The 14,821-nt window shown below is 39.9% G+C and overlaps 1 protein-coding gene across 7 annotated transcripts in view; it reads right to left on the bottom strand.

The window, feature by feature from the left end:
- Positions 1–14,821, bottom strand: part of PPFIBP2 (PPFIB scaffold protein 2) — a 96,336-nt gene that overhangs the window by 20,199 nt on the left and 61,316 nt on the right. For all 7 annotated transcript variants that reach the window (XM_021527572.2, XM_077784388.1, XM_077784385.1 and 4 more), the window contains 3 exons: positions 9,087–9,218; positions 2,745–2,837; positions 179–287 (listed from right to left, as the gene is read on the bottom strand). In XM_021527572.2, the coding sequence (XP_021383247.2) occupies positions 179–287; positions 2,745–2,837; positions 9,087–9,218 (334 nt within the window). The remainder of the gene's footprint in view (positions 1–178; positions 288–2,744; positions 2,838–9,086; positions 9,219–14,821) is intronic.

Raw genomic sequence — 14,821 nt, forward strand, 5'->3', positions numbered from 1 at the left:
GAATAGAGTTTCACACATTAAAGGCCTCTTACTTGACCAGAACACAGAATGAATTGACACTACTTTTCCTCCCATAATAAATTTTAACTCCATTCTTGTATTGCTTTGGATCTCTTTGCAAGCTGCTACCAAAGCAAACTTAAAACAGAATTTTTAATTTTGTTTCCCCTCCTCTTACCTCTTTCTGCCACTTCAGTGTACGAGGAGGTCCTGGAGAGCTGACTTTGCAAGCGTTCTATCTCTGCATCCTTGAGAGCCAGCTGCTCCTGGAGCTGGGCTATCTCAGCCTGGAAAAGAGCACAGCAAAGGCAGAATAACTTCCCCACCCACTGGCTGTGAGTCTGTCCCAGCCCAGTGAGGCTGTGATTGAGCTCAGGATATTTCACAAACACTAGGACAAGAATCCATATTTATGCTGCTACTGCTATTAGAGAAGCTCATTTTCCCTGATGCAATTAGCTCTTGGAGAAGGCAGACTATGCTTTCCAGGAATTTATGTAGGTAAGGAAACTCTGGAAAGCTCTCAATGCCATAAAGTTGGTCACATAATAATAATAATGACTATTAATTAATAATATTAGAAGGAATTCAAACTTTTAATGAAGACCTCTAAAAGATATCAAAGCATTTTTAAATACCAATTATTTTTAATCCTAATTGCTACTTATTAGTATAACTGAGAATCTATTAATGCTGAGCCTCCTTAGCAAGATAACAAAACTGTTTTTTAATCAAAACAGCAAATGGGATAGAAAGAAAGCATGGCCTGGAAAACCACCACACACATACAACAGAATACCATATTCATTTACATTTACTGGAGATTTAGGGCTGCCACTAGATATTGATAGAAAATCTCACTTGAAAAAGCTCAACAGGACAGAGGAAGAAGAATTCTGTGATTTTTCAGCCTGAAATGCAGTGATTTTAATCAGTTTTTTTATATTTATTAGAAAAACTGCTAGCAGCATATTTTAGTAAGGCAGCAGTTTGATAAGATTTTCTTCAGAGGTCTCAAAGCCTCTGTGTGTCAACATTCTGCATTTCCCCTGTAAAAGCACACCAAGCCTCCTTGCAGATGAAGAAAAAAAAAGGATAAAAAGGGAAGAAAAAGGACAAAAAATTACTGAATTGAATAAAAAAAATATTGACTATTGAATAAAAAATTATTTGACCAGTTTCTCAAAATATTAAAATAAAGCAGGAAAGATGCAAACAACCAAACATTATCCAAACAGAGAGAAACATGGTTTAATTAACACACAAACTTATTTTCACCAGGAAGAAAGCAGTTGGATTGCAGGGTAGCATCACTGCTCTGCCTAAAATTCCACGTGGAATAGAAGAATCTGCCTTGTTGCATCTCTGAAGGGCTCCCATGCTTCCCTCTGACTAATATGCTTTTTATATCAAGCCATGGATATATTCCAATTTCTCATCTAAGAAGCTGGAACAACAGGAAGACAAAAGCTTGCAGACCTCTTAATATCAGATCTGGATTTGCCTCCTCCCCTGGTCTACTCAATCTCAGAGCTCTTTTAAAAGCTCTTTTTTCCCCTTAACGCCTAATTCCTGTAATCTCTGATTGTTTTTCTGTTTCCTATCTCTTTCCTTGTACTTTTCTCTTCCTTTCCAGTCTGGCATCTTCTTTCCCTCAGTGGGTTTTATGATTCTTCTTTACTATTCTCCTTCTGCTCCTACATTTTCCATAATTTCTATCTGTCTTGGCAGCTGGCCACACACTGCTTGAGAAAATATTTTTCCAAGACTGTTCATCTCCACCACGTCAGAGAAAACATTTTCATGGATTGAAGAACTATTATCTTAATGAGAAAAAAAGACATGACAGCACCATTCTCTTATTCATCCAAGAATTCTCAAAAGAAAGAAATGCTAATACAAATAATAGCTGTTTGTCATGTCTGGATCAAGCTATCAGGGATTAAATAGAAAATTCAGTTTAATAATTTGAAATGTTTCTCCAAGATTCAACCATAAGTCAAGAGTCAGTCACTCACATCAACAGGGATTATTACACAAATGAAAGGAGATGTGATTACAGCACAAGAAGGAAAAATTTTATGGTGCTTTTTAATCCAGTAGAAAAGGGCTAAAAATTCAAGCTAGAAATAACAGTGAGAATGTTCCAGTAGAAAAATTAATTGCTGGGGAAAATTATTAAATGTTTGACATGCCAAGTTTCTCCAGATTATGATCCAACAGCTTTGAAGGACTTAAGGTCAACAAAAGTGTAAGGCAGCCATGCAGTGTGATATACACAAAGTCAAAGCAGATGATCTAATGGTGTATTTTGGGCTTAATGTCTATGAAAACAAATTCCATAGTAAGCAAGCACCCAACAAACTTTGCATGTCTCCTCAGGCTGGAAAGTAAATCCCACAGAGTCTTGTCACCATTATACAAATCAAGGTCAGGAAGCCTTCAAAGAGGCCTCTACTTTGAGCAGCTCTTTGCAAGTCAAAATGCCTTTTGTGGTTTCCTAAAATAAGAATTGCAAGAAGTACCAGACTGAAAACTGCATGGAGGGAGCAAAAGGCACAAAGAAAGCTACACCACCTTCAAACCAAGATATTTATTCCAAAAATGGTTAAAGACAACTTAACTTCATAGCTACCCTGCCACAAGGTAAATGTCAGAAAAGTAAATATTTCATGACAAATGGAGCATATCCCTTCCCAGGTGATAGAAGCCTGTCATTAGAGAATACCAGGGATTGTGCTTACTTTAGTTGCTTTCAATTTCCACTCATACTGATTTCTTTCATTTTCCAGTTCTTCCACTTTAATTTTGAGGTGTCTGAGTTCCTGTAACAAACCCTGCAGAGGAAGAAGGAAATTAAAGGTAAGGTTTTCCTGGCAGATATTAATTTTTCCCAGTCTGAATTACAGATCATGCATGAGCCACACAGTATTCAACATTAAACTGCCACACTAAAACTGTGACCTGCTCTAAGAAGCTGTCCCTTAAATGTCCCTTCTCCCACTCCTTGATAGAATTGTATCTTGCTTATTCTAAAAGACAATATTATTAAAACCTTGATGGGGCTCTGACAAAACAAAATGTCTTAAAATGAACTAAGGAAAGGAAAAGTTTGAATGAGTAGCCCAATTTTGGGCTCCTGTTCAGTATATACATTAAGCACCACACTAACATCTTGGATTACATTAAGATTTATTAGGAATGACTCCTAGATTTGACTCTCGGATTATTTCCCCAACCTACAGCATGCAGTTCTAATAGTCCATTAAGCAGTTCTGCACAAAAACAAGCCCAGAAGCAAGAGCACTATTTTCAAAATAGGTGTAACACACAGGATAGTTATTTTTATAATATAAACCTATGAGAGAAGTTACTGAAAAATTCCCTCACAATACAAGCAGATTACTTATAAGTTCTGGGCATGCAAATTTTAACTGAAGAGATGTGGAAATAATCTGATTTGAAATCAAGTATTAAAATGCTTTTTTCTAGGCATACCAGTATCATTCCATCTTCAGTGATAAGAAGCCATTTATGCAAAGTAGCTTTTGTTTTTCCATGTGACACATTTTTGATCAAATACAACCAAGATTTGTTATGTAAATTCTGGTACCTGCTAATATCAGGGAATAAACAAAACCGTGTTGGATTTGCTATTTTAAAAGTACCAGCAGATTATTTTTATTATGGCTCTTTTCAATAGAAAAAAGGGGTGTATGTCAGAGATTCTTAGCTGAAATTATTTTATACCTGTGTTAAGCTTTTAAGATATCCAGGAATCAATAATCTGTGCTCAGAGGACTGGTTAGGCCACACCATCAAGCACAGCTGGGGTGGCATCATCACGAGGAAAAGTAGCAAACTACCAAACCATGCCAAAACATGCTGCACATCAGACAAATCTCAACTCCCAAATCCAAAAAACCCACACCCCACCAGCGCTGCAGACTTACAAGTGAAATGGAAACTGTGAAAAATCTGAAAGGGGCAATTGGGTTTTACAGATTTCTGTGCTTTAGTCGACAGCCATCAATGGAGACCAAATTTGTCCCAGTAACTAGGACGAAGAGTCTGGGGTGAGATTTTTTTTTCTGGTCGTTTTTTATGGCACTCTTACTCTTTGCTAATGAAAGCCACAAAGATTAATGGCAAAACATTCCCAAGGCAGCTCTGGTTAGTGGAATTTAGTTTCTGTGAGAGAGAGAAGAGGCAATACAGAGGCTTCTGCCAAGGGGAGCTTCTCATACTTCACACTGAGAGCAATTCTTCTGGCCCAGAGGCTCTACTGATCTTGCACCAGATTGAGGACCATTAGGGGTCAAGTCTGCTTTCCTATCTTGAGACTTTCTTTCTTGGATCCTACTATTAATTTCCAGCTGCAGTCTACACATCTGCTCCTGTAGGTCACTGATCAGGTTCACTACTGACTGAAAACATGGGAGGAAAGGGAGAAAAAACAAAAAAAGACAAAAAAAAGACAGGTGAGGAAAAAAATGATGCAAAGAACATATTTCTACAGTTGCAGCACAAAGAACCACGTGAAGCACACCAAAGGCAAACTAAAAAAAGACAGGTGATGTGTTTCCTTTCTGATAAAGTAGATGTAAATGAGTATTGCACAAAGCCACAGTTTACATGGAACAGAATCTACATTCCAGACCAATTCATGATTCTGACTCTGATGTTAAGATCAGAAACTTTTTTTGGAAAGTTTTACAGTCATGTGAGGGATCATTTGGAACATATTTTAATATGCTGGCTCACAGGCACACGTTTGCTGAAATGGGAGTTGATTGTATTCATTTGTACTTCCAAATCATCCAGTAGGAAGAAACTGCAAAATGCTCAGCTGGGGCCATAGTTACTCTTTCATAATTAATACACAGAATTCACTAGCAAAGTAATTCTGTTTCCAGGTCTAGCATGGGGCAGAAAAATAACTCCATTACCTCTCTCTCTGTCTGGGCAGGATCTTGACGTGAAGGAGGAGTTAAGAAACAGATGCAGGAGAAATCAGGAGGATAACACAGAAGAAAAAGTCATTATTTTAAAGTGCACCAGTTTGCTGGTCAGCTTCTTGGATGTGCGTGTATCAGTGATACACACATCAAAAAAACCAGCTTAGAAAGCAAACCAAAGTCAAGTATAAAAATCCATAAGATATTTCACCTAAATTCCCCAACTCTGTAGCAAATAGCACTGAGTATTTTTTCAGGTATTAAGAGCCTGAAATGCTTTTCTCTTAGCTTTCATGGACACTAATAACATAAGTTTTGTGGTTTCTCAATCTTCTCAAGTGGAACAAATTTGAGGAGCTTAATCCATCTTTCAAAGGACAGAAGAAGATTTCGGTGGACAGAACAACAGATGATGTGGCAAATAATTTTTAAATTATTTTCTTCATTAGAGTTGCCTCAACAATCCTCCTGTAACCTCAACTCTGCAGTAAAATGAGGAGCTTTAGAGCTAGGGAATAGCAAGGACAGGGCAATAACAGCATTCACAGGCAATTTTAAACATTCACAAAGATTCCCCTAACTCACACAGAAGAGTTTCACACATTTTTCTAGCTCACTGTTTAAGATGAAATTCAGCAAAGCCATTTTACTTTATACATATTATGCTCAATTAGGATCACAGAGTCTGATGCTCATCCTCTTTCACCCAGTCAACCTTTAATGGACATAAACAAGGATTAGGTTTGCCTTTTTACCATCCTCTCCACAATCAGGTACCTCCCAGAGCAGCACCAGCCGGGCAGGGGAGCTGGCAGGACACTCACATCCATCTCCCTCGCTGTCTTTTAGCTCCAAGGCTTGGTCTGTGCTCCTCTTTGGCAAAGCTCTGTTAACCCACACCAGGTTCTGGATGCTGCTGCCTTGCAATCCTCTTGTCTTATTAAAATCCTCTAATTGTCTGATTAAAAAAGGGGAAAGGGAAACGTCCACAGACCCCACAGGGCCAACTTGATGGAACAGAAATGACAGAAACCCTTATCCCAGTGGAACTCCAGCTTGTGCTTTTGCAATTTTTTCCAGTTTCAAGGTAGAACAGGCCTTTTTGATGTTCTTTCCCAGTATGAACATTCATTAACACTAACTACAACACCTTGATTCAGATGAGACAGCACACCAGACTCCCCAGAGGGAGTCAGTGCCTCGCTGACTCAGGTTTCTTTGGAATTGCAAGTAGCTTTGCACTAGATATTTAATTCAGAAGTTACAAGGGCCACAAAATACTTGCCAGCAGCTTACAGCTAAACCCACAGACTTATCCCATGCTACAAAAGGAAGAAGCAGGACAGACAGAAAGTCTCTTTTGTCCACGTTCAGGTAGAGCAGGCATCTGGGCAGCCATAAATCTTATGCCAATGCTGCTTCCTCATACCTTGCTACATTAAGAAAAACACATTTTCAAAATTTCTGAGGCTTCTCAAGTAAGAGAAAATCTACACAACCCCTTCAAGTGAGAGTCCAGAAACCTTCATAGCATTAATGTGTCAAAAGTAGGATTTATTCCCCAGAAAAGGAATTAAAGTGACAAAGCCAGGAGTGAGATAGCCCATGTACAAGCAGCTATTCTCCTGGCCCATCTGTAATATATATAAATAAATGGCACTTTATATTTAGTATGTACTTTTGAAGAGCCAGAGACAAGTGGCATTCAGTGTGAAATCGATACCTTTGAGAGGAGGTTAGAGATGCTTGATAAACTCTTTACTGCTCACTAAAACCAAACCTAGATGACAGCTGCACAAGACAAATTGAAACCAATCTTAACACAAACTCATATTTAGTAGGATGCTTTAATTTGCTTTCTTTCCTCCCAGCCTAATCAGAAAAATAATTCTATAGATAAATTCTAAGTGACTGGAAACAGCTGCTGTGAAATAAGCTGACACAAAATTAGAATAGAGAGAAAACATGGTGGAGTGCAATGGTCCTGCAATGCCACATTTAATTTTAAACTTTTTAAGCCCCATTATTATATTTAGAAATAGCAGGGTCAACCATGAAGTATCTGAACAAGCTGTTTAAAATTGTTTAACTACTGGATGCCAAAACCAAGAGCAAACTACAAGTAGACTGTTTTTATCAAAGTGGTTTCTTCATTAGAAAGATGTAGTTGAGCAGTGGAGGCAAAGAGTTCAGGAAAACACTCAAAATATTATCAAATTTAAGCAGCTTTAGTCTAATAATGTAAAGAACACCAACAAATTTCATTCTGATGTTTGAAATCATGTCTGTATTGAAAAATTAGTATAATTTACAGGAAAAGGAGCAGAAATAGGGTTAAAGCATTAGAATTCAACTAAGGATCTAATTTGATTGAAAGCAACTCCTGATAAACAGGATTACTGCTTATTCAGGAGAATCTGAAATAGATACACAAATCACTCAACAAGCAAACCAAAAATGCTGTTTGTGTCCCATACCTTTCCTTACAACACCCACTTTGCTTTGCCACACACAAAGGTTTGCAACTTCCAACATGCCAGAAACCTAATCACACCTTGGGGTATTTAATAATTCAGCACACACTCAACGATTCTCAACTTTTCCATCAGATTAGAATCCCTTTTTCCATCTCAGCAGGAACGTGTCCTATCGCTTTGCAGCGCCATAAAGACACCCAGGCTCTTAAAGCTCAACTTTTCCACCCAAGGGGGCACAAACCTCACTGCAGCAGCAGCAGAATTTCCCAGCTCACAGGACCAGACCTCCCAGGCACTCAAAAGTCCCATCCATAAAAATGCACCCAAAATCTCTGCTGCTTTCCAGGAGCCAGGCTGGCTGTGCATGCCCTGCAATAATTTAGGCATCCTGAGCCCTGTATTCCACTCTTATGGGAGGCACTGGGAGCAAGCTGCCATCTGCAGCCATCAGGTGCTGCTCAGACCTGTTCAGATTTTCAGGTAGCTTGAGAATGCTCAGGCCCTCTTTGTGCACAAGGCACTGGCAATTATGCCTGAGAGAGCACAAGAAGGGCCACAGGTGGTGAAAACAGCAGCTGGTGCCTCTCTGGCTTGTAAGCTCTGCCAGAAATTGTTCTCTTTATGTTATCTTTGCATCTCTAAAGAAAATTTCAGGGAATAAATAAGCTGAAAGCAAACACACCCCAAATGAGCTACGTCACTGCAGGCAAAGTACTGATGCAGAGTTATCACCTATTCCACTGGCAGAGTTATGGAGAGCAAACAGCTCCTAATTCTGCCTGGACTTCAAATCCTCCTAAGTCAATATGGAACAAAGTTTGGGTGTGGGGCTTTTTTTTTTTTTTTCCTCCCAGTCAGCAATGTATAAATCTCAGACTGAGCAACCCTCTCTTTTCTAGGCAGTCCTCTCCTGCTAGCTGGTCCCCTTACAGGACCACTGAGTAGAGCAACACATGGCAATTTGTATGAATTTCTCTCTTCCACCATTGCTTTCTTTCCCAGCTCCCACCTGCTGCTCACCACCATGATATGGATGTTGCTCAGATGAATTCCCTGTTTCATGCTCTCTTTCTTAACCAGTACAGCAAAACCTAAAGCTCCTTTGATGTCCAGAGATCTCCACATCTGAAAGGGAGTAATTAGAACAGCTTCCAGCCTATGATATTTTTTTTTCACTATTTATTATGTAGCCACAAGGGGAAAGACACATTTGAGGCAAATTCCCTCCCATGTGCTATTTAAAATACATTAAAATTCCTGATCTCAGTGCTTGTGGCACCCCTGACACTACTGAGCTGACAGTCTTTTCTGCCACAAAAATGAGGGGAGAGCTCTGGTAGGCCTGGCACAGCCATGCCAGTCCAGCTCCCAGGGAAAGGAAAGGGTTAAGGGAACACTCACTGCAATAAATGCTTCTGGAAGGGACTCTGCCTTGATGAAAGCCAAACAACAACCTCTGAAGTATGATGAGAGAGAGGAAAAGAAACTGCATGCTGAAAATGCCTAATCCTACTCCTCACTGAATTCATAGGATTGGTGACATGGGCTGTGCTGCAGGCATGGGAAATCCTATTCCCTGCTGCTTTCAGCCCAAAAGCTCAGGTGTGTGACATGGAAAAAAACATAAAAACAACTAATGAAAGAAACTCACCTCAGCTTTGTTCTGTTTCTCTTCATATTCACTCTGCTCCTTTTCCATCCCAACCAGCTTAATCTTCAGGTCTGAGACTTCAGCCATCAGATCTAATTTCTGAGTCTCGAGCGACGTGCGACTTAGCAGCTCCTGAGAGCAAAGCAGAACAATTTCCCCAGTTATTTATGTGAGCACTGAAAGACTGCCATGTGTATTATTGCAGGCCCATATTAAAGCCTCAGTACGAACCTCAGTGTGTTTCTCAAGTGCTGCAGTTATTTTCACCTAAATGTTCTGTGTTAATCACCAAACCATCGTGTCCCACTCCTCATTTCAAGCAAATGTGTGGTAAAGTTAATCCCTGGGCTAGACATGAAATCAAAAACAATACCGAGGCTGAACAAACCTAAACCTACATAATGGCACATTACAAAAGAGCTGGCGTCTTCCTAAAACACTCATCAGCCAAAGTTATTCTTTAGGATTACCCTGCAGACCTTCTTGTCATGTGTAATCCAATAAAGGATGTATTGCAGAATGAGCACCTTAACCCAAATTGAGTAGCAGAGACAAGCAACACCTCTACACCAATAAATAGTAACTTACACCATGTAGTACTGGATGGCTTTTGAGAGCTGCACAGTGTGGAGGGAACTGCAGTGAAAGAAATGTCCTAACTGGAGTCTAAAAGGCAGTGTCTAAACTAAGAAAGAGTGTACAGGAGAAAAATCTGGTCATGGCTTTTGCTTGTGTGCCCCAGATTTGTTTTGCAGATTGCAGAGCAGACAGACTCTGGATGGAGTCCTATCAGTGTGTTTGGAGAACGGTCAACATTCACACCTTCATTGATTATTTCATTTTTCAGGAAAGCCAAGGCAAGAAACCATCCAAAATTTAACAGAGAGTATTACATACGTCAAATGCCTCTCTCACCTCCATTTTCGAAAATAAAAAAGTCCCATCAGAACTTTAAGCTTTACTGAAATATTCATACTTAGTTTTCCAAGCTCCAAATGAATTTTTAATGAAAGAATGTAGGCTTCCAAATGGTTAAAAGATTTTATGATAATTCATAAATCCCATTAGTGTGTTGATCATATGAATCACACTGAGGAATCACAGCAGACTGTGCTTTGAGTTACATGGCAGTGATTTAACTGAAGTTGCCACAGTTAATCTGGATCTGTGCTGGTGGTATTAAGGGATCAGAAATCACCATGTCCAGCAGCCTTTTCTCATCTCTTCCTCTGCCTCAGACTGTACAGTACATCGTAAACCATGGCTTGGAGAATCCACAAAGGTTACTTCAAAGATTACCGAGTTAAAATTTATTTCAAAATCTGCTCTACATCTAAGTTATTTTAGTCTGGTGGGGAATATTGCACAAATTAAAAATAGTACTAAACTTGCATCTGTATTGCAACACCAATTATCTAAGCCACCCACTATTCCCAATGCCATGCCCATTCCTGCTGACATTGGCAATGATATTTGTGGATGGATGGGAAAATAAACAGAAATGTAACCTCATGGTTTTGGCTTTTTTGCTTTTTTTGTCTTCTCTGAATGAAAAAAATCAAGCACTAATCAGGAAAAGATATTGCACTGACTTTTTCTAATTGAAGAATTCTAAGAGGCAGTCAATGAAATCCCAGGAGGATTTCATTGATTGCTTTCTACACAGGTGATTAAAAATTACAATTATAATTACAAATAACTCCTCTGTCTTCCAGAATAACATTAATTTGCAGGAGTTTCAGAGGCACATCCCAGTCCAGACTGGAACAGGCTCTGCACAGCTGTTAAGATAGCAGACTGCTGCAGGTTAAGGCAGAGTTAAAAATGGGAGCTTTGATACAAAACAAAGCCACTGAACATCAGAAAGAAGAGCAAGATGAGGCAGCTCTGCCCCCATGGACAGACTCTTATTAACTTTTGAGCTAAAACAACATTTAGAATTTTTTTGGGCACTGATATGGTATTCCATGATATGGGAGGAATATTTCTTAATAAGGCAAGGAGCCACGGCATCCCTCTAGGGATTTTAAACAAAAGATCTGTCCTTTGAGTGCACCATCTGGCATTACTTCTTATTTTTCCTACAGACCCCTAAATTACCCTTTGTCATGCAGTGCAGAGCAACCCACACTCACTCCTCTCAGCCCAAGTTCAGGAGCCCTGTGTGAACGTGGAGGCACTACCTGGTCCAAGAGAGCAGAAAGGCAGCTGCTTGGGTTTGCTTTGCTTTTAAATCAGCTCAAAGAAAATTTTACCATTTGCTCTGACACTGGGGAATCATATCCTCAGCTGGAGTAAACTGGCATAAATCTCGTGACTTAAAATAGGCAAACCAGCTAACTACCCCTGGTTTGTTTTCAATGGAGCTCCTGTGATTTAAAACAGCTGACAATTCCTCTTGCATCCAGAGGACCCAACTTGTGCTTTGAAAGCAAGTGCCGTTTAAAGTAAATGTCTCCTCTTGAAATGGGAACATCTGGAAGCAATTATTTTCATCTTCAAGCAGATGCTCGCAGCGAACAGCTCATTAAGAATGTGAACCATTTTGTTACCGAGAAATTATAGTGTATTGCAGCGGTATGATGCAACTTGAATTCAGCCAGAATAAATATGCAATTGTAAGAAAAGAAAATACAAATTTCTGTTATTGGTTTGAAAGCAAAAAAAGATAATATAAGACAGGCAAAATGGTAATTTAGGCTGTAGCAGCTTTAGGAGGATCTTAGCTGAAAAACCGAACAGATACAGAACATATCCTGGGGAGTCTTCTTCAGAAACAAGATACCTGTTTTTAGTTTTAAAATGTATTATACATTATACTCTGTACATGTAATTTATCTTCTTAAATGAGTTCTTTCTAAACTCAACTTTTTACTTTAAAGATTGAGGAGGCATGCAGAAGTGATGATATATGTGTACCAGACAGAGCAAAGAGTAGCAAACTATTTCCAAATACAACACTCTTTTTAAAACTCACACTGTATATTTCTAAAGTACTTAACTTTTCCAGTATTCCCAATGAAGCTGTAGCCCACGCTGTATATCTCACTCTCACATTTAGTTGTCTTGGAAATATACAATCCTTATAAAACAATTTATAAATATAAAATGACAAAAATAGCATGAAAAGAGTATATTACAATTCTTTAGGCTCTCAGCTGCAAGCACAGAAAATAACAGGATATTTAGCTCTCCACAAAACAGAGGAAACAATCATGCCATACACTGATTGAGAAACCATAAGTGAGATTTTAGTCAAGTGAGGAGGGAGGAAAAAAAACAACCAAAGATCCCATTTTGCACTTTTTTTTTTTTGTGCACCACACAAAATACAACATTTGAAAAATCCCTCACTTTTCACCCTCACTAAAAACCTTGAGAGAGACAGACAGGCCAAGCTACTTACCTGGGTAGCAAAATGCAGCCAGAACCCCCCCTAATGAGTACTGCACTTCTCAAGCGCTGTGTGTCAGCTGTGGCAGAAATAAGATATTTGCTTAGCTGGAAGCACAGCTGAGAGCCATGTACGTGTGCAATCACCATGAAATGGTGCAAGGCAGTAGCAGGCAGGGAATTACAGCCCTCCAATTCATCATTTGCCCATTATATGGTTAAGGCAGGGAAAGGACAGAGCTTCCCATAGCCCTGCCAACTTGACCAGCCCTTGGATCTGCCTGAGGAGCAGATTCCTGCCCACGTTAACTCCAAAAGAGCAAAGTGGAGTGCTCACCTGGAGAAATAAAGCTGCACAGCTTGAGAGCACGCTCTGAAATCCTTAGAGCTCAACCAGAGCAGCACAGAACACACTTCAAAATCTGAAGCACTAAGCCAGCTGCTGGCAAGAAGCTCCTGCATGCTATAAACAAGTGCTGAAATTCAGATCAGATAACTCGGGCAACTGAAAGTTGAAGGAGTGGTCTTTGCCAGCCAGCAAAGTTCCTGAGGAGCAAACAGATACGCACCAGATTTATACCCTGCAACCAAGGCAGGATTCTGGCTCCCCTGAGCATGAGACAGCTGCAAAACCAGAGCAGGTACACACTGAACAGTGCTGGATTCAAGTTCCTACTTTGATACAGCTCCTCCCTGCATGCTTTTAATGCAGTTTTTAAAAAGGTTCTCTACTGTCTGGCACACCTTCCTCTGGCCCTTGCACTCAGACAGAAGTGGGCCATAAACTGACAACAGAACAGAAATCCACTCCTGTTTATACCCAAGCATTTCAGTTTTTATGTGTATTTTTCTTTTAAGGCACAAACAATCCTAAACCCAAGTCCTTCATGCTTTTCAAGAGAATTCACTTGATTGAAGACACAATCGTGTTCACACTACAAAACCAGCCAACCAGAGTCCCCTAGATTGTGTCAGGAATTACTTGGAAGGCAGAAGGATGTGGTCAAACCACATCTAGGATTTGGCTGGAAAGACCCTGCCACCCAGACCAGAAATGCCCTTGGCTAAGCAAACTGCTGGCCCTTATGCCAGAGAGCTCCAATGGAAATTGCTGTCTGTTACCCAAATAAAATGCAGCTCTGGAATAGCAAAGAGGTAACAAACTAGAGATTTACTCACGACAATTACCAACAAATGCACACAAAGACACCGTGGAGGTGAAATCTGTGTATGCAGAAGTTCACTTTTCAGGTGGACATGACACAGCTGCCAAGCCTGGCAGCACAGATTCCACAGCACTGATACCTTCACATCAGGCATGGCTGGTACTCCCTGTTATGGGACAGTTTAGGCAACTTTATGGAGCAGAAATTACTTCTGCTTTCCAATTCCACAGCATGTTGATAGGAGATTCCCTCAAGGCCCACTCTCTTCCCAAAAAAAAAAAAAAAAAAATTATTTCTTAAAATTGACTGGAAGAAAGAACTTAGTAATGCCACAAAGTAACTTAGAACAAGACACAAACACACATACACACACATCACTGCTCTCTCAAATTGGCTGTAACTTTACAATTTAAAGCAGTTGATATACTGGAAATGGGCTGTCACAGCATAAATTGTTTCCCTAGGACAATTGTAAGAAGTTTTTTTTAATTTTACTTCTGGACATCTTCATTGCAATGTGCCAAGGGGAAAGGCAGGCAGCTGTTCACATGAGCCAGCCTTTCCATATGCTTCACACATCCAGGAGCAGGACAGACACCCCACTGGAAGGTAACTCCATGAAATTAAACTTGTGTCTTGCTGCCAGCCATATTCCAGAAAATTTTCTGTTACCATTTACTATGGAGGATGACTTTGTTTCTTGGCCCAAACCTGAATTATTTTTCAGGACTGAATTAAAGTTTTGCCATTGACTGAGTTTTGAAAAGGCCTGCTTTGTTTTCTTGAAGGAAGAAAACGCAGACACCTTCAAGGTGGAAAAATACATTTCTTCCTTACAATCTGTGGTGGAAAAAGTGTCCTTACAAAAGTAAAAAGTAGGGTTTGATGCCTTAAGCATCACATTATCTGTACCTGTGCACACCAGGGCAACTCTGCATCTCTCACATGGGATCCTCTCATTGCTCAAATGCTGCTCAGCTGGATTTTCCTTGGCTGTGCTTCCATAAACACTGAGGTCAAAGCACATATCTCCTTTGCCCTTCTGCCACACCTTGACCTTTCCTGTCAGCTGTTTGACTCAGCCATCACAAAACCAGCCCCTTCCACCTAAATCCCAAGTGAATTTTCTTGCAGCCATGGAGGAGAAGGTTTGCTGAGCATGACAGACTCAAATCA

The sequence above is a fragment of the Lonchura striata genome, chromosome 6, assembly GCF_046129695.1.
Source record: "Lonchura striata isolate bLonStr1 chromosome 6, bLonStr1.mat, whole genome shotgun sequence".
Classification (NCBI taxonomy): Eukaryota; Metazoa; Chordata; class Aves; order Passeriformes; family Estrildidae; genus Lonchura; species Lonchura striata.